Source organism: Dendrobates tinctorius, unplaced genomic scaffold (genome assembly GCF_039654945.1).
Source record: "Dendrobates tinctorius isolate UK_male_01 unplaced genomic scaffold, ASM3965494v1 ptg000162l, whole genome shotgun sequence".
In the NCBI taxonomy this organism is placed as follows: Eukaryota; Metazoa; Chordata; class Amphibia; order Anura; family Dendrobatidae; genus Dendrobates; species Dendrobates tinctorius.
The window spans coordinates 71,068,631-71,088,780 of NW_027361829.1; the positions used below are offsets into that span (position 1 = coordinate 71,068,631).

The 20,150-nt window shown below is 43.1% G+C and overlaps 1 protein-coding gene across 3 annotated transcripts in view; it reads right to left on the minus strand.

Moving 5' to 3' along the window:
• ULK4 (unc-51 like kinase 4) overlaps positions 1-19,742 on the minus strand; it is a 1,062,038-nt gene extending 1,042,296 nt beyond the window's left edge. The window contains exons 1-4 of one of the 3 annotated variants that reach the window (XM_073550092.1): positions 19,246-19,742; positions 15,327-15,493; positions 3,046-3,145; positions 612-751 (exon numbers count right to left, since the gene is read on the minus strand). In XM_073550092.1, coding sequence (XP_073406193.1) covers positions 612-751; positions 3,046-3,145; positions 15,327-15,464 — 378 coding nt within the window. In that variant the 5' untranslated portion in view covers positions 15,465-15,493; positions 19,246-19,742. Of the gene's footprint in view, positions 1-611; positions 752-3,045; positions 3,146-15,326; positions 15,494-18,789; positions 19,129-19,245 lie in introns of those variants that run through there. The other 2 variants (XM_073550091.1, XM_073550093.1) reach the window with 2 other exon arrangements.
• Positions 19,743-20,150: the final 408 nt, after the last annotated feature.

Below are 20,150 nucleotides of genomic sequence, written 5' to 3' on the forward strand. Positions count from 1 at the left end.
TCACATTGGTTGAACACCTGGCACCTAAAGAATAGGATCTGTTCTGTTGCATCTGACAGAGGCCACTACACTTTGGGCAGTGCAGCTGCGTTCGAAGACTGATTCATCAAGACCAGTGGTTTTCTTGCCAGTCTTGATGGGTGGTATGGTGAAGTCAAACGCTCCTGATTCCTTAAAAGGTGCATGCTCTGTGCACCACATCAGAAACCTTACACTAGCCTTTACTGGTAACGCCACAGCTTGTTATGAATTAGATGAGCCTTGATGTCATGTGCCGCTCCAAAATTGGTGGAGCTGGTGGTAACATTCATAAAAACGCTAAAGTCACAACAATTTTGCAGCTTTTAACAGTAATTTACCAAGTATTCGATGAAATCAGGGCCTGAGTGTTTACATCCAGCAGCGGCCAGAATACAAAACGGCTGATCGTTGGGGGTGTCACATTAATACGGAGATGCTTGCGACTAAAAAAGCTTAGTATTAAGGCAGCTTGGTCCTGTCCACTGAAGTCACCTTGGATGGTGCATTGTCCATAACCAAGTGACAGGATCCCAGACATATCTGTTTCACAATAAGATAACAATATAACAATATCCAAATAGAGGTTTTACCTTTCGAGGTGTCAGATCGCAGAAAAGTATTCCAACTTCATGAATATAATGGAGTCCAGAAATTATATCCGCTGCAAATTCTCTAATAGTATCTTCAGGCAAGTGCTCATCCTGACTAATGACCGTTTCCAAGGAACCTCCTGTAATGGATTGTATTAGGAATTATACAGACGGCACAGAGAGGCAGGCTTTCATACGGCAGAGCAATCGAATCAGACGTTTGTATATCACTAAGATAAGAAATGATCCCCAGCCCCAGTGTATATGGATACCGCCACATGGCTGCATTAAGAAACAGCATTTCTGTGCCTCCTTATTTCTCACCTCTTAGGATGACAGGGTGGATTAACCATAGGTAACGTTATGGGCAGGACTGTGGAGTCGGAGTCGTGGAGTCGGAGCCCATTTTCGTGGAGTCAGAGTCGGTGTCATGGAAATTGAGGCGTCGGAGTTGGAGGTTTGGCTTACCAACTTCACAGCCCTGGTATGAGGGAGTCGTGGAGTTGGAGTCATGGAAATTGAGGAGTTGGAGTTTTGGCTTACCGACTCCTCAGCCCTAGTTATGGGGGCATGTATGGTTGACACTGGCAACAGGGCAGAGGAAGCAGGTAATCTGAGCTATGCTTCACGTGAACGCACACCTTTCCAAGACCACTGAAACCATCATGATCTCCTATGTAAATGTTAGTTTGAAGGACTTAATGTTTTTTGTAAAAGCATGGAACAGTTAAAATAATCAAAAAGACATCTATAATAAATCAAATTAAATGCAACTCTCTACCACCACTAAATGTCTCCTTTTACTTTCCTGCAGCTCTTTATGTGCCATCTGCACACATGACTTTTATAGGCAATCACTGGCCATAGAGCCTTGTGTAGCACAAAGACATCAGGGCTGAGGTCAGCGATTGGCTGCAGTGGTCGTGTGGGTGAACATTTGTAGGGAAGTAAACAGAGATCACTAAAAAGCACTGGAAATAAGTCACAGGTGTGGGAATAATCTGGTGAGTTTTTAAAAAATATATTTTCTTTGTTTTTCAGAAAAGGTTTTATACCTTGGACATCCACTTTAAGAGGATGACGTTTTCAAGAGGATATAGCAAGCCTTACAACTCATGTCAGGTAAACTATAGGTTGAATTCTTTGGACCTGTGTTTTATCTCAACCTCAGAACTACTAAAGAACTGTGCTAGAAATAAAAAAAAAAAGCGCAGCTAAAACACAGTTTAAACCCATAAGGTGCCTTACAAGAGCCATTGCCACTTTCATATACAAGTAACTGAAACAATCATTAGAAAAAGATGACAATATGGCCGGTATCAGTGGCCCAATTTCCTATACGCCCATATCACATATGCAAATTGTGGACCTAACTGGTTTGGTATTAGTGAAATATGTTGTGACGCTCAAAGACAGCAAATATCAGAGACTGACCGTCACTTCCAGAGTACAGATGTGAACAGGTGCAAGCCAAGAGTAGCCGTCTCCATCTTTAACAAACAAATAAAGCTGCATCTGTAACGCTATAGTATGCAAACGTGAAATATACAAAACCGAAATTGCATTACTGCTCTAGAAAATAGGTAAAAATGAGAATATTTAGCGCATAAATTGGCCATTTTATGTGTGCCCAGCGGCCACGACAAGTCTATCTTCTTTGCTGGGAACCTAACCTAATAGGATACCGCTCCTGGGCTGATAGCCTACATATATATGGGTAGATAGGATCCTGCTGTAATTAAAATGGCCATAAGCTGATGGGCGGAGTGCGCAGTCAGAAAGCCGATGTATAAATATCAATGACTGACTGTCAGTGACAAACAGAGAACAGGTGTGAACAGGTGCATGCTAAAAGTAGCCGCCTCCATATATAACAAAGATTTAATTCCTCGAGGACCATTGGTTCACGTGGTGAATCGGCCATGTGTACTGGCACAATGGCTATGTTGTGACTCTCAAAGTCAGCACACGGACCAATTACATGCTTGTCTGAATCAGACATCTCATTAGAGCCAGAATATCATTTCAGACACCCAACGTTTTGATATAGAGCCAGCTGCACTCCATTATCTGCAATATAGCAGGAGGCTCAGGCATCTTTCCCATTTGCATGCAACATCCCGGCACTACTTTGACTGATTAAAAATAAAGATTACTCTACTTTTAATTTACAGTAAATACTTAAACTGAAATTGATGAAGAGATCAGGCTCTACCAGCCGTTCTGCCCCTCTCCGAGCACTTTATACCTAATTTCATTACTTCCCTCTGAGTTCACACGAGTGGATTCTGGGAACGGCACCAAATGAGACAATAGAAATATCACAAATACAATATCAATACTCCAGAGAGTAACTTTGCTAGAAATCAAGCGTGACGGAATTACATTGTAATGGTTGTGTTCATGGTTGTAGGATCAGAGGACGAAACCTTACCTGTGCAAAGCTCCACAATGAGCCACAGATGGTTACTAGTCTCATACCATTCATAAAATGTGACCACGTTCTTGTGCTTTATGTGGTGTGTTAGGCGGACCTAAAATTAAGAAAAAAAAATAAACAATAGAAAGAGAACGATCAATAGTGATAAATAATTGATAATAATTAATATTCTGGGAAAGGGCCAATAGCTATAAAAGGTTCCAAGCCTATTAATTACAGTCCACAGCTGTTTGTTTAGCCTTTAATGGATATTAAATAAGAAGGGGCTCCCTAAAAATAACGGGGGGCCACCGTATTTTTAATAACCAGCAAAGGTTAAACAGACAGCTGCGGTCTGATATTAATAGGGTGGGAAGTGGCCATAGATATTGGTCCCCTCCTAGACTAATAACACCAGCTCCCAGCCGCCCCAGAAATTGGCGCATCCATTAGATGTGCCAATTCTGGCACTTAGCTTCAGCTCTTCTCACTTGCCCTGATGCATTAGCAAGTGGGATAATAGTTTTGGGATTGATGTGAGCGGTTTTATATCAATCCTATGGGTTAGTAATGGAGAGGTGTCTATCAGACCCCCATATCACTAACCCAGTAGTCAAAAGTAATAAAAACACATGCCGAGACGAGTTCTTTAACTGAAATAAATAACTCCCGACAATTCCCCTCATTTCCCCATAAAAAAAAAAAAATCAAAATACTCACCTGTCCACCGTAATTCCATATTAAAGAGGTCCCACGACGGTACCCAACTCTCCTACATGATGGTGAGGTGAGAGGTGACAACAGTAACGTGACCCCTCATCATGCCAGCCGGAACACAGTGAGAGTAACATGAGAAATTTCATGCTACAGTGACGTAATTAAAGGTTACCGCAGGTCACAGGCAGCGGTTCCCATGGTAAGCTCTGTGTGAGGCGGCCTATGAACTGCGATAACCTTACCGACGTCACCGCTCACAGCGTGAGAAATTCTCAGCGGACATAAAACAGCTGATGTCAACCACAAAACTATTACCCTACTTTTCAACGCACCAGGGAAAGTGGGAAGAGCCAAGGCTAAGCACCAGATTCCAACTCTCATCAGGGTTGCCTGGTCACGTTGATAGCAGGGAGACCAGGTGATGATGAGAGTTGGATTGAGCACCCGGTGCCTGGGAACAGCGATATCTGTACTGCTTTACCCAGATGCTGGTACGTGTCATGCTGATGACACATGGATGTCATCCGTGTGCCATGAGTGTGTCAGTGTGTGGGAAGTATTGTGGACTGTGTTGCCGGCAAAAAAAAACAAAAAAAAAAAAAAAAAAAACAACACACAAGAACGGACATGTCTACATGTTTTGCACACAGACACACGATCCATGTGAAAACACTAACACGTGTGGAGACCCATAGATTTGAATGGGTCTATGTGCTTAAGAATCTCCAGTGCGTGTGAAAACTGTCATGTACTGGAGACACTGACATGTGAAAAGGGCCTTAGAGAGTGCCCATAGATTGGGTTTATAATATAACAAAACACGACTTTAATTTTAGACTGGAGTCTGAAAGCATCTGTTTGTAGGCATACTTTAACTTTTGGATGGTGATTGAGTGCAATAAAGTATTCTGCACTTTGAGTGTAGTGGGAAAGCTGTGCTCTAATAAACTGCAGTGAAATCAAACCATATGAGCATTGTATACCACTGTACAGGGTCTGGACAAGTGCAGGAGTCCTAAAATGCTGGAGATACGGAGATTTCATTTTCTTGTATAGATCTTAGAGATTTACCAGCAGTAGCTATGTGTTCTGGTAGAGAAGACTAAATGACTTTTCACAAAGAAAGGACATGTGCAATGACATCAAGTGCTAATATATCAGATCCTTCTTCAATACGAGAGCAGAGAAAGTGATGAGAGATTTCATATTAGTCCGATTCTAACACTAGAAAGCTAAGAATTACCGTATGTACAAATAAAAAACAAAAGGAGCACACGCACACATCAGATTATAAATGGCCAAGAATTGGCCAACCAACTAATGTATGTAGTATAACAGGTTAATTCAAAGGGTCGTCTCCTGGCAGATAAACCAATGTCAGATGTCTTGTGGCGGTGGCTTACTCCACTGTCCCCATAGAAAACACAAAGGCTTAGCCCTACAGTTAATTTGTATGACGGAGATTGGAGAGATGAATGAGCATGATAACAGTCATTTAATCAGATTGGACTAAGAATTAAAGACAGCTTCCCTACTTACAAAATCAAATCCACCTTGTCTCTAACCTTCTTTAACAAGGACATTGTCATGATACCAGTGCTGGGTGACTGGTACTGCTGGGGTTAATGTTCTGACCTCAGTGCAGACTCTCACCTGCACACCTGGGACCTATTATGGTGGCCTCTCATTGGTTCTGGGGAGGCTTCTTATAGCCTCAGGAAGCTCCCATCCCCCGTCAGTTATACTTTCGCCCTTGGCATTTGTGTGGTGACCCCTGAGTGTGTTTGTGCTGTGTTCTGGTTGCATGATTCTCTGTGTATGACTCGGTCTGTTCTCTGGATATTGCTTTCGATTCTGCTTGGTACCTTCTACGTCTGTTTGGTTTTGATCTCTGCTTGGCCCTGACTATCCGTTCTGTCTCATCCCTGGTACTTTACTGATATCTTGTGTATGACCTTTGGCTTTGTCTGACCTCCCATCTGTTTATCCCTCCTGTACCTCGCTTGCCTGTACTGTGCATGACCCCCGCTTTGCCCGACTTTGAGTTTTCTACCTTCTTTGAAAGCAGGATTCTAAGCCCCTCCCCTTGCAGTCACATGACCGTTCACATGACCGTAGGTCCTGTGCTGGCTTGCTAAACTTCTACATTCAGGTCCTGTGCATCTTTATTTTCCGGCTGTTCTTGTCCCCAGGGGTCCCTATGGTGTGGGCGAGTCCCTGCTCAGCGGAGGCTGCACGCAGGCGCTGTCAGGACCCTGACAGACTTCATGCAGAAGCGCTAATGCAACCTAAAAATTCTAATGCAAACAGTCAATATTGTCAGAACGAGCAGAGTTTGGCAGCATCGGGAAGGCATCTAGTGTGTAAGGAGATTTCCAGACTCCTCACTTAGGGTATGTGCATAGTCATTCTCAGGTGGATTCAGCTCCAAAAACTCCTGAAAAAGTACTAAACAAAAGCTCAAACAAATGCACAGAAAGATTTCTAGGTAAAAACAACTGTTCATATGTTCAGTGTTTAGCAGCTTCAAGTTTCCGAACACAAGCCAAGTGGTTAAAAGAAGTTAGTAAGCAGATCTTCAGGCATTTCCCACTCTTTATAATAGGGAAGACTCAAAAGTGACTTTTTGAGCATTTTTTTCTTGTAGAAAACGTGACACTCAGGTAAATGCTGAAAGCATTCATTCACATGCCTTTCACCCTAACGTTTATCCTTCAGTGACATGTTTATTGAGCTCTGTCTATATTTGTGAATCTGTATGTCTTTGGCTGCAGTTAGTCAGCATGGCTTTTTCCCCCTCTATTCCTTATAATTTTGTCTCTTTTTTCTCCCTTTTTCTTTGCCTTTATTTAGGACTCGCTTATAAATATCATTCTCCCTCCCGCTTTTTTTTTTTTTTTACTTATTATTACTCTTTTTCCTTGGTGAATTTTTGCTTTGTTACATTACCTCATCCTGACTTTTGATTTGCACTTTGTTTTTTTTACTCTATGTACATAAATGTATATACATATATACACACGTGGTCAAAATTGCTGGTACTCCTCATTTAAATGACAGAAAAACCCACAATGGTAACAGAAATAATTTGAATCTGACAAAAGTAATAATAAATAAAAATCTATGAAAATGAACAAATTAAAGTCAGACATTGCTTTTTTCAACCATGCTTCCACAGAATTTAAAAAGAAAAAAAGAAAACTCATGAAATAGGCCTGGACAGAAATGATGGTACCCTTAACTTAATATTTTGTTGCTCAACCTTTTGAGGCAATCACTGCAATCAAACGATTCCTGTAAGTGTCAATGAGACTTCTGCACCTTTCGACAGGTTTTTTGGCCCACTCCTCAAGAGAAAACTGCTCCAGTTGTCTCGTGTTTGAAGGTTGCCATTTCCAGACGGCATGCTTCAGCTCTTTCCAAAGATGCTCAATAGGATTTAGGTCAGGGCTCATAGAAGGCCACTTCGGAATAGTCCAATGTTTCCTCTTAGCCATTCTTGGGTGTTTTAGCTGTGTGTTTTGGGTCATTATCCTGTTGCAAGACCCATGACCTGCAACTGAGACCAAGCTTTCTGACATTGGGCAGCACACTCCTCTCTAGATCTTCTTGATAGTCTTGAGATTTCATTGCACTCTGTACAGATTCTAGACACCCTGTGCCAGATGCAGCAAAGCAGCCCCAGAAGATAACAGAGCCTCCTCCATGTTTCACAGTAGGGCTAGTGTTCTTTTCTTGATATTCTTCATTTTCCAATCTGTGAACATAGAGCTGATGTGCCTTGCCAAAAAGTTCCTTTTTTGTCTCATCTGTCCATAGGACTTTCTCCCAGAAGCTTTGTGGCTTGTCAACGTGTAGTTTGGCAAATTCCAGTTTTGCTTTTTACGATTTTTTTTCAACAATGGTGTCCTCCTTGGTCGTCTCCCATGAAGTCCAGTTTGGCTCATACAACGACGGATGGTGCGATCTGACACTGATGCTCCTTCAGCTTGAAGTTCACCTCAATCTGTTTAGAAGTTTTTCTGGGCTATTTTGCTATCAATCGTATTATCCGTCTCTTTGATTATCATTTGTCATCAATTTTCCTCCTGCGGCAATGTCCAGGGAGGTTGGCTACAGTCCCATGGATCTTAATATGTGCAACTGTAGTCACAGGAACATCAAGCTGCTTGGAGATGGTCTTATAACCTTTAACATGTTTGTCTATAATTTTCTGCCTACTCTCCTGAGACAACTCTTTCCTTCGCTTCCTGTGGTCCATGTTGACTGTGATACACACCATGTCACCAAACAGCACAGTGAGTATCTGCAGCCCTCTATACAGGCCCACTCACTGATTCCAAGACTGTAGACACCTGTGATGGTAATTAGTGGACACACCTTGATTTAACATGTCCCTTTTGTCACATTATGTTCAGGGGTACCATAATTTCTGTCCAGGCCTATTTCATGAGTTTTATATATTTTTTTAAATCTGTGGACACATGGTTTAAAAGCAATGTCTGACTTTCATTTGTTCATTTTCATAGATTGTTGATATATTATTACTTTTGTCAGATTCAAGTTATTTCTGTGACCATTGTGGGTTTTTCTGTCATTAAACGAGGGGTACCAACAATTTTGACCATGTGTGTATCTGTTTTTTGCTTTTTATATGAAGTCTGAATAATGAAGGTCATATTATGACCGAAATATCTTAATTTTATTGTGTGCAGGCAATCCAAAAATAATCTTCTTACAACATTTACCTGAGTGCCAAGTTTTCTACAAGATTTACATGGAATAGGATCCTACTTGGGCACTTTTCACAGGAGTGCCTGTGAGGTTCTGAGCCATATTTCTGTTCTGCCTGACTTTGCCCTTAATTTTGCCCTTATCAAAGATGGAGTGAGTAGCTTCACAAGGGGCCATCTTGTTCCTGTTTGACTTTTCCTGTTCCCTGCCTGCTGTGTACTTAAGGGACCCTGCACATTATACCTGTGCTTGTGTATCTGAATCTTCATCTGCTGCCAAGCTTGGAGAACTTACATTGTGCCTGCTTCTTCTAAACCTCGGGATTCCCCGTTTGTTACTTACCTGCCGTCCTGCCTGACCGCCTCTCCTGTCCGGATCTGCTCTGCTTCTGTCATCTCTGCGGCCTGCTCTCCGCTTGGAGCCCGGTCCAGTCTCAGGACCTTAGGACAGTGTGCGCCTGGACCTCAGACTCTCGCCAGTTGGTTCGTACAGACTTTACCTGTTGCCAGAACTTATATCTACGTACCGTGCAATACTGAAGCTTGTTTACTATAATACCCTGAACTACAACTGCATAGTACTGAGACCTGTTGCTACAATACAATACTGAACCTTTGAACATATACTGTGTTTGTCTTCTCTGACCCATGCCACTGAGTTCCATAGAACCTATAGTACTAATTTGACAGTGCCGTAATTACCACTTTGACATCAGCTTTGGAGCAAATATGCCATTGGTTTCTTCATTGTTCATTGAGGTTAGATAATAAAAGTCAGAAGAATCTTCGAGTCTATTCACGTTCTTTTATTTGAAAGACATGGCGAAGATGATGGGAAAACCAGAGCACACACCGAATGCTAGGTATTTATCCTAAGCTCTATGCTGAGCACTTATATCGGGGTTTCCCTTTAAATTTTCAAGTGACGTAATTCAGATGACATCCTTCCTCAAGGTAGGCACTCACCATAATGAGGCAGCAGAGTTACTCTGGACTCTGTCTGGCCTCTGCTCAGCAGTGTCCTTTTTTTTTTCAGAGGGGCAGATAACTATGGTCACCAGCACTTTTATGCGTGCTTAAAAAGGCAGAGACCACGGGATTACAGGTCCTATGGCATTCACGGTGCCTCTGTCTGTCTCATTGTAAGGAATCTTCTGCCGGGGGGTTCTGTCTGAATCACATATTTCAGAGATTTACACGGAAACCCCAGTGTAAGAGCTCAGCGCAGGATAAATGTTTGCCCACATGTTAGCATTCCTGTAGCGATGAGAGGCCACCTTACTTACAGGTCCATGATATGGGCCCAACACACTGGTCACTAAAACGGCAGCTTGCAATTTTTACTAAGCAACATCCACTGCTGCTTGTTCCTGGAAAACTCCCACGGAGTCAAAGGATTCTCCTCTTCTAGCACTTAGGAGCTCAGTATATGGAGTCTGCAAACTATTATAGAAAATACTGTGATCCAGGATGCCTCCTGTATAACAGTACTGCTAAGGCCTGTTTCACATTTCAGTTATTTGACGTCAGTCAAAATCCGCCAGGTTGTGAAAAAACGGATCCGTTTCTGTTGTGGCACAAACGGATGCCACCAGATCCGTTTTTTGACGGATCCGCTTTAGTAGTGAGTGACTGAAATGTAAAGGAAAAGGAGTCTGGGAAATAAAGGAGAGAGAAAGAGAGACAGACTGACTTTTTCTGCCGCCAGAACGGAATCTGGGGTTAAATTTCTGGCAAGGAAATTCTTCCGGGCATGCTCAGTGTCAAAAAACGGATCCGTTGCCGGATTCCGTCAAAAAACGGTTGACAACGGATCCGCCGCCCATAGGCCACCATTATAACGAATGGCGGATAGCGGCGGATCCGTTACTATCCGCCATTTTGACGCAGACAAAAAACGTTTCGTTGTCCGTCCACTGAAGTCAGCGTCAGCGGATGCCAAAATTTTGGCGGATCCGTCAAAAACCGGATCCAACGGATGACCATCCATCAAAATCCGCCGCTAATGCAAGTCAAAGGGAAAAAAAAAGGATCCGCCCCAAAAAATGGCGGTTCCGTTTTTTTTGCAAAATGGCGGATTTTGACTGACGTCAAACAACTGAAGTGTGAAACAGGCCTTAGCCATATGGTGAGACTCTGAGTGCTATTATCCAATATCGCTCCGAGTCTCGCCGTATGGCTGAGCAGTACTGTACAGCCACACATGGGGTATTTCCACATTCATCAGAAATAGTGGGACACATTTTGGTGCCATTTTTACCCATTTCCCCGTGTGAAAATGTAAAATCTGGGGCTTAAAAAAAATTTTGGTGGTAAAAATGTGATTATTTTTTTCTTCATTGTCCAATGGAACAAAAGTTTGTGACAGAGCTGTGATGTCAATATGATCACTGCACCCTAGATTAATTAATTGAGGTGTAGTTTGTAAAATGGGCTCTCTTATGGGAAGGGGGGGGGAGGTTTGCTGTTCTGGCACTTCAGGGGCTCAGCCAATGTGACCTAGTACCCTCAAACCATTCCAGCAAAATGTGAACGCCAATAGGGCTTCTTCTTACCTTCTGAGCTTTGCACTGTGCCTCAAAAGTAGTTTTCGGGGCATTGGCGTACTCAGGAGAAGTTGCGCAACAAATTTTGGGGTCCATTTTCTCCTGTTACCCTTGCAAAAATAAAAAATGTGTGGTCTAAAGTAAAATTTTTGCAACAAAGTAAAGGCTATGTCCACACGTAGATTTTGGTCCTGCGGATGTTTCCGCGCAGATTTGGAAAAATCTGCAGGTAAATTCACAGGTCAAAAGACCTGCGGTTTACCTGCGGATTAGCCCAGTGGTTTCACACCTCTACAATGGAGAAAGTGTAAAACCGCAGCGGAATCCGCACAAAGAATTGATATGCTGCGGATTGAACCCGAATCAAATCTGTGCGGAAAAGTCCGCAGCATGTGCACAGCGTTTTTCAGTTTACCAATGAAAACAATGGTACTGTACAACGCACCTAAATCTGCTGCGGACACGAAGCAGAATCCGCACCGTGTGCACATGGCCTTAGGCTATGTACCCACGTAGCAATTCTGAAGCAGAATATTCCTGAGCAGATTCGCACACCTTGTTCCCGGGAAAACACATGCGTTTTTTGACGCGCTTTTGTAAGCGTTTGTCAAGCGTTTTAGCCCATATAATTGATGGTATGCGGAATTGCGTGCGATTCCGCTAAATTAATGAACATGCTGCGTTTTTAATCGCTAAGCGTTTCCGCAGCAGTTAAAAACGCACCATTGGCACAACATGTGCGTTTTTCATTATCAATTGGATGCTTTTCTTTTCTGCAGCAGAATCGCTTGTCTAAAAGCGCTGCGGAAACGCTTAAAAAATGCTACGTGGGCACCAGGGCTGTGGAGTCGGTAAGCCACAGTTGCGACTCCGACTCCTGGATTTTATCAGGCTCCGACTCCGGCTCCGACTCCTTCATAAATGGCCAATTCATAACAGCAAATTTACTGTTGTAAAATATTAAACACCGTGCTTATTCAGTTTCTCACCATCATATAAGTAATCAGACCACTTAGAGCAAAAACTACAAGTAAATATGCAATAAACACTTTTATGCAGTTAATAAGAAGAAATCTATAAATTTGTCCTCAGAAAAAGTATTGCCTCTGTCAGATCCTCCTTCATGGATGCCCTAAAATCTGATCTAATTATTTTGAGAGCAGAGAACAACCTCTCTACACTAACTTGTGTTGGTGGCAAAGCAGTAACCACTCGGGACAATGTCAGGATACAGAGGAATCGCTTGTTGCACTGTTATTTTTGATGAACGGTCAAATTTCTCAATTTCTTTTAGTGCACATGAAAAATTCTGCTGAAATGTACTGGCTGTGTTCCTTGATGGGGATGACTCTTCTATACGGGAACGCTTTGCACGGTCCTTGTGATCCAAATATTTTTCGAAATTAAATTCTTCATCAGTTGATGATGAGGGTGAAGATGTGGCAGGACGACCAAATTCTTCTTGTTCCTCCTGACTGTTCTGCAACCCTTTCATCCTTACTGCTATTTCAAACAGAGCTTCTTTTCCTTTACTTAGCTGTTGATCATCTAGAAGAATCCGATGCATTGGGTCTACATAAACAGCTGCCAAAAGAATGTTATTTTGTAATAGTAGCTCCTCTCTCCGTTTCATTGATGTAGCAATGCCACTTGCAATTAACCCTCCTCTTTGGGACAGGCGAAACATCAGGTTCTTCCACTCCTTGAAGAAAATACCTGGAGTTAAGTCCTCTGCTTGTAATTTTTTAGTCACTGTAAATGGGTGCTCTAGCAATTTTTCCAGCTCAGTCACCTGATTCCACTGACTTTCATTTAGCGTCAGTTGAGGGTTAGCCATGTCTACAAGAAAGGTTTTCAGTTCAACCAAGCGCTGAATCATTAAGTAAGTACTGCCCCATCGTGTGGCTTGATCAATAATTGCCCCTTTTCCAGCACGTCTCTTCAAAATTGAGTCAACTTTAGGGGTTCTGGCAACAGTAGCCAATTTTCTCACCTTGCCAATCAGTGCAGCAGCATGTCCTTCTTGCAGACTGTCTCTTATAGCCAGCTGTAGCGTATACACAACACAGCACATGTGATGAATGAAAGAACATATTGACACAGTTTCAACAAGATCATCTAAACTATCATGTTGCTGTTCATCTGAAGCAACTTCAGTTTGCTCCTCTATTTCAAACATTTCTGTGTCTGTGGACCCAGAATGTTCTTCTAGCTGCTGGTCACCATCATTACTCTCATTCATTAGCTTAATAGTACTTATCATATTTGAAGCATTGTCAGTTACGACAGAAAGAACTTGCTCTTTTTTAAGTTCATAGTCTTGCAGAACCTTTTCCACCAAGACCTGGAGAAACTCACTGGTGTGATGAGCTTTGGTGTCTTTTACTGCCAATGTCTTGGTAACTATTTCATTTTTGTCACAAACAAATCGGACATTGATGGCAAAATAGTTCACTCTGTGACGTGTGCAGGCATCCATTTTAAGAAACAGAAAGCGTCCCTTGAGAGTTTTTTTAAGTTCTTCCTTTTGTTTAAAAGCTTCTTCGATTACTAATTTTCTAATACTCTCTCTCTCCAGAGAAACACCAAGCTTGCGGGCCATTTCCCCATTCAGACACATAAAAGCTGGTCGTGAAAATAATGAAATAGGCACACTATCCTTTACAACAAGCTCTATGATCTGTTTTTTAAATGTATCTACTGTCATTGTCACAGTAACTTTGTCACTGACAAAATATCTTGCAACTGATGGCTGCAAAGTTCTCTGCTCCTTTGTTTGGCTGGAAGAGCTGGGCACTGGTTCATTGGTTTGGATGCAGTCTTTCTCATCCACTGCTTTCTGCACTTCTGAATGAAAGCGCTGTAAATGTCTCTTTAGATTAGAAGCTCTGGTAGGAGCATTTTTATCTTTGCCTGAATATGCACTCATCTTGGCTTCACAGCATTTGTTTTCGTCTGGATCATTTGTCATACACTGACAGACATAATGTTTTCTATCTTGAGTGATGGTGAAATGTTCAAATACAGCTGATTTAATGTGATGCTTCTTTGACATTCTCAGGTTTTTAATTCTGCATTCACAATCCAAATGACAATTGTTTTTCCTAAAAACAATTGTACAAAATTATTGCCAGGTCGTACAACTGATATAGTGGTCAGTAATACTGTTATTATTCCTCATGTACTCACAGTTAACTGATGCAAAGTTTGTTGAAAGGATACTTCTTACAGTCTTCCTCTTCTGAGTAGCAGGCAGCTGTGAGATGCTTGGAAGACGCACACCTAGTATGATCTAGTCTAGAGGAGGAGCTTTACTACTAAGAATTTGCAACACATTTTCACTTTCAGTTTCATACATTGTAAGTAGGGGGGTTGGGGCAGCATGAGGTTAACCAAGTATAAGATTAGATATCGGCAGTGGAGAACAGTGACACACAAGAAGTAAGAAATGTCTCTATCTCCAGCAGAACTGCTTATCACTGTTGTTCATAGTTTGATAGAACATATATATTTCAGTAACATTTATAAAATTCATATTAAAGTTCAATTATGAAATATTAATACTTTTTTTTTTAAGCTGGAGTCGGTACATTTCTACCGACTCCAACCAAAACTAACTCCGACTCCACGACCCCGACTCCGACTCCACAGCCCTGGTGGGCACACAGCCTTAAGGTTCATTTTTTCCGTCCACGTTCCAAAAATTCCTGTGAAGCACCTGAAGGGTTAATAAATTTCTTGAACGTGGTTTTGAGCACCTTGAGGGGTGCAGTCTTTAGAATGGTGTCACTTTTGAGTATTTTCTGACATATAGGCCCTTGAAAGCCACTTCAAATGTGAGGTGGTCCCTAAAAATAATTGTTTTGTAAATTTTGTTGGAAAAATGAGAAATCGCTGGTCAACTTTTAACCCTTATAACTTCCTAACAAAATAAAAAAATTAAGTCTCAAAAATAGTGCTGATGTAAAGTAGACATGTGGGAAATGTTGAACTATTTTGTGCGATGTATCTCGTATAAAAATTAAAAGTTTGAAAACTGCATCATTTTCTACATTTTTGACAAATTTCCACAAGTAAATGCAAGTCGTATCGAAGAAATTTTATCACTATCACAAAGTACAATTTGTCATGAGGAAAAAAAAAAAAAAAAAGAGTTGGAGGGATGCGGTGAAGCGTTCCAGAGTTATTACCACATAAATTGATAGTGGTCAGAATTGTAAAGTTTGGCCTGGTCATGGAGGTGAAGACAGGCTTGGGGGTAAAGGAAGTTAAAAAAGCTACTTAGTCATCACACGCTTACCCAGTTTGTAATCTGTGCCCTTTTCGTTTTTTCTATGCGAAGAATAGCCACAAAGCTGATAGTGCCCTTTCTTCTACCTTTGTACACAACAGACTTGCTCCCCTTCCCAATTTCGTCATATAGGATGTAGTTCTCCATTCTTTTAGGAATAATTCTGGCTTCACAACCTGAAAAATATTAAAGTGAATAGTTCTAGTATAAAAACATTTCCTGTAGCAATGAACTAAAGGTAGAATAGAAAAATCACTGGCATAAATACAAAACAAGCAAAATGGTAAACTGCAGCGACCCTGAAAAAACCCCACGGATATACCGGAAGTCTCGTTAATATCCTTCAGGCGTCAGAAAAGACAATACAAAGGGGGAAAAAGGTAATCAAGACAGCAGCAAAAATGGTGGTAAGGATACTACGCACCACACCATCAAAAATGAGTCACGTGGATAACAGCAAAGTTAAGCTATGTTCACACGTTGCATTTTTCATGCTTTTTTCCCGCAGGCAAAACTTGTTGCCGTCAGTAAGAAACTTGGTGCAAAAAAGTCGGTTTGGCTTGGTTTTTGTTGAGCTTTTTCCTTAGTCTTTGTCACTGTACATTTGTCTCTTGTGCATGCTGATAAGTTTAGCGCTTCCAAAAAAAAGAAGTCTGAGTCTACTTCATCAGGTTTGGACACAACAAAAAAAACGCAGCTAAAACGGACATCTGCGATTTTGCAGCATCCATTAATTTCAATAGGTGAAAAACGCTGAAAGGAGGGACACGCTGCATTCTGCAAAAAAAAAAAAAGGTTTGGCACAAAATACTGAGGTCAAAAAGCAAAATAAACCGTGTGTGCGCTTGAGATTTCTGAATTCTGAGACTTCGCTGGTACTGTAAAAGGCAGCCGAAAGCTTGCATTAATAAAAAAATACAACGTGTGAACGTAGTGATTGCACAGAGCTGTTTACACAGGCTATCACAAAAGTATAGTATTAAAACAAACTAAGAAATCCGCATCATGGAAAAGTAAAAATTAAATAAGAAAAATAATTGGACAGCAAGTATAAGGGCTCATACTCACTGGCGAGAAATACGGACGAGTGCAATCCGATAAAAAAAATCTAATAATGTTAGTGTGTGTGTGTGTGTGTGTGTGTGTGTGTGTGTGTGTGTGTGTGTGTGTGTGTGTGTGTAAAATTTTGGAGCTGTAGTTGTTAAATTAAAAAATTAATTCACGTAAAAAAAACTTGCTTGGGCTCCCGTGTAATTTTCTCTGCCAGAGAGGGCAAACCAGTGACTGAGGGCAGATATTAATAGCCAAGAGAGGGACCATTGCTTTTGGGCCCCCGTGGCTAAAAAAAATCTGCCCCCAGCCACCCCAGAAAAGGTGCATCTGTAAGATGCACCAATTCCGGCACTTAGGCCGGGGTCACACTAACCAACACAAAATACGGTCAGTATTTTACATGCGTAATACGGATGAATGGTCCCTAAACAGTGCTCCGTATGTCATCCGTAATCAAGGTGGGGTCGCGTATTTTGCGCATGTAAGCATCCGTATGTAATCCGTATGGCGAGATTTTCTCACAGGCTTGCAAAATGGAGATATAATGGAGCCCTATGACAGGGTTTCTAACAGAAACCAAAGAATATATATATATATATATATATATATATATATATATGCATTCTATGTGTCTATATCTATTCTTTCGTTTCTTTATTAAAACTGTCAGTGTGAGTTTACTGTATAGCGCACTGAATTGCCGGCTTTGCTAAAAGACACCGGGTGCGTATTTCTCGCAAGTCACATGTGTGGTCCGTGTGTAATGCGTATTTTTTGCGCACCCATAGACTTGCATTGGCGTATTACGGCCGTAGTACGCTGACAATCGCAGCATGCTGCGAGTGGCACGGAGCGTAGGATACGGAGGAGAAATATACGGCTGGTGCGAGGGACCCCATAGAGAATCATTTGTCCGTGTGTAATGCGTGCTTTTAGCGCCTCTCACTCGGCCGTATTCCTCGCCAGTGTGACCCCGGCCTTAGTCTCTCTCTTCCCATTGCCCTGTAGGGGGTGGTATATGGGGTAATAAGGGGTTAATATCACCTTGCCATTGTAAGGTGACATTAAGCCTGGTTAATAACGGAGAGGTGCCAATAAAACACCTATCCATTATTAATTCACTAGTCTGAAAGGGTTAAAAAACACACTCACATTAAGAAAAAAGACTTTTAATAAAATAAACACACATTTTTTCCATCTTTATTTCACTCCCAATCCAATCGAAGCCATCGTTCTCCTGTAAAAAAATCCAAAATAAAAAAGCAACAATATCCCATACCTGTCCGCTGTATAGTCATGTCCCACACTGCAATCCATCTCAAGGGGTTAAAAAGTTTACAACCGGGAGCTGTGCTAATGTGACCGGCCCGGCTGTAAACCACAGAGGAATGAATGAAAAGCTGCCTGCGCAGCCTCCCCGCCTGACTGGACATGAACTCATTAGAGGTGTTTCACACTTCCGTTTTTGTGTCCGCCAAACGGATCCGTTTCCGTTTTTTTGACGGAAACTGATGCAAACGGATCCGTTTTTTGACGGATCCGCGGTAACCGCTAATGGAAGTCTATGGGACAAAAAAACGGATCCTGCAAAAAAATGGCGGATCCGTTTTTTTACGGAAACCAACGGATTTTGACGGATTTGAAAAAACGGAAGTGTGAAACAGGCCTTAGCTGCATGGGAAAGTTTCAGAACATTTTCCCACGCTGTTCACCGTGGGTCAGGCGGGGAGTCAGTGCAGCCTAAGTGACTACCGCTGATGTCACACCCCTTAAAAACATCAGTTACTTATTCAAATCTGTGAAAATTGACTGTCTGCCCACTTTGATGCCAGTTCTGATGCCCAGAACCCCTTTGGGCCAGGCTGGAGAGACCTGGGTTTGATGCGGGGCTCCCTGTCCTATATGTCTGCAGTGTGAGATTAGTGGCCCAAAGTCATTTAACCCTTTCTTTAACGCCCTTTGGTGCCCACTTTTGTGCCAGTTTTATACTTTTTGTAGCTTTTTAGTGTATTCACATCAGGGCGCCTCGCTGCATTGTATGTTATTATTGTGAGGCTTATTTTTTTGTTGTTAAACCTATAAAAAACCGAAAAGAAAAAAATTGCCTAATAAGAAACCAACTTCAGCCTCATTACAATGCTGAGCTCTTCACAGAGCAGGATCGGGGAGATCTGACCCCCCGCGATCATCTGTGGTCACACTGTCCATAAGAGCACCCAGCGGATCTGTCCCTGTAGCTGCAGATCAGCTCCCAGCACCTGGGGGAGGTCACACGCAGCATTTGTGGCAGATCAGTGGTGTAGCCCACCTGTGGACCTGCAGCACACTTCCCCACCACGTATAAGAGCCGCTGTGCAGAGCAGTGTGAACATGTAGCGTGTATAATGTGACTTGGATGGAAGGAAAGGAGACAACACACCTGCACCAGCCGGCTCCTCAGCAGCACACCACCTGCAGGAGCTCCCATCAACCGTCCTCAGACTAAACCATTGCACCCACGGGGGGAGCCACTGCAGACTGCGGAATGAGGACCACGTTCCTTTCACTTTTTTCTCAGCCACATATCTTTCTCCAGTGGATACAAGCGTTACAATGAAGGGTGTGATATCCGGGGAGTAGCCACATACACACACGATAAAGCATCTCCCCCTATGAATGCATTGGAAAAGCCTGTTGCCTTAGTAACGAAAAGAAAATAGGACGCAGGAGAGCGGAGATGCTGCAGCGTGCTGAAGGACCTTCCGTGACGTCACGCCCACGTGATCAAGTTTTCTCATGGGAGGGGTGAGAGACTCGGCTGAGGTGATGGAGCAGTGCTGAGTGCGTGCAGCAGAGCGGAGTGCGCTGTGACAGATAATTACCACATGTACATTACCTATAGCGTCTCGTCTCTTGCGAGCACTGCGCAGAGGTGGCGCCTCCACGGGGTGCAGTAACACACGACGAAACTGAATCCGGCGCCACTACACGCCACTGGCTCTGGTTGCCAGGACACGGCTAGGCGTGGTCTGGTCCCCTCCACCAACGAGGCTCCGCCCTCCTCCCTGACAGAACGGTTGTGAGATGACGTCACCGTTCCTGCAGCACGTCACCTGTCCGAGGCATGGAGATAGCGGGCTCTGCTCTCACATAGGACGGGACCCTGCATCCCCTCCTCCACCCCTGGCTGTGACCTCACTGGCGGGACAGACGCCCCCTTTCTTCGGACCCCTGTTACTGCCAAAGGACCGAGCAAGGGGCGGGAGGACTGCAGCCAAGGACAAAACAGCCGGCCGGCGAGAGATCGTGTGCGCCTGAGCGCTCTGTGCCGCCCGGAGAGGATCCTGTGCGCCCCCTGCCAGATGCGACACTGCGACCTGTAGTGGCCGGGATCCCCCTGAGCGGTGAGTGCTGCGCCGGGCATGTGTGCTGTGTCACCGGGGGTGGTCTCCTCATCGCCCCGATCACAGGGCGGGCAGTACCCGGAGCCTCCGGGATGGATCGCCCTGCGGCGTGCTGTGTGATCGGTCAGTGTCCGCGGGACCGTGACATCACTGAGGCCTGAGCTCTGCGCTGTCAGCGGGAGGATGTGATGTCATCATGTGTGCATGCAGAAAAGATGGACGAGACCTGACAGGAGGCGTCCACACACCTGCAGACAGTGTGCTGTGTATACAGTGTGTGCCGTACAGAGATGAGGGTATATAGTATGTGCTGTATATACACAGATGTGTACATGGCATGTGCTGTATATACACAGATGTGTACATGGTATGTGCTGTATATACACAGATGTGTACA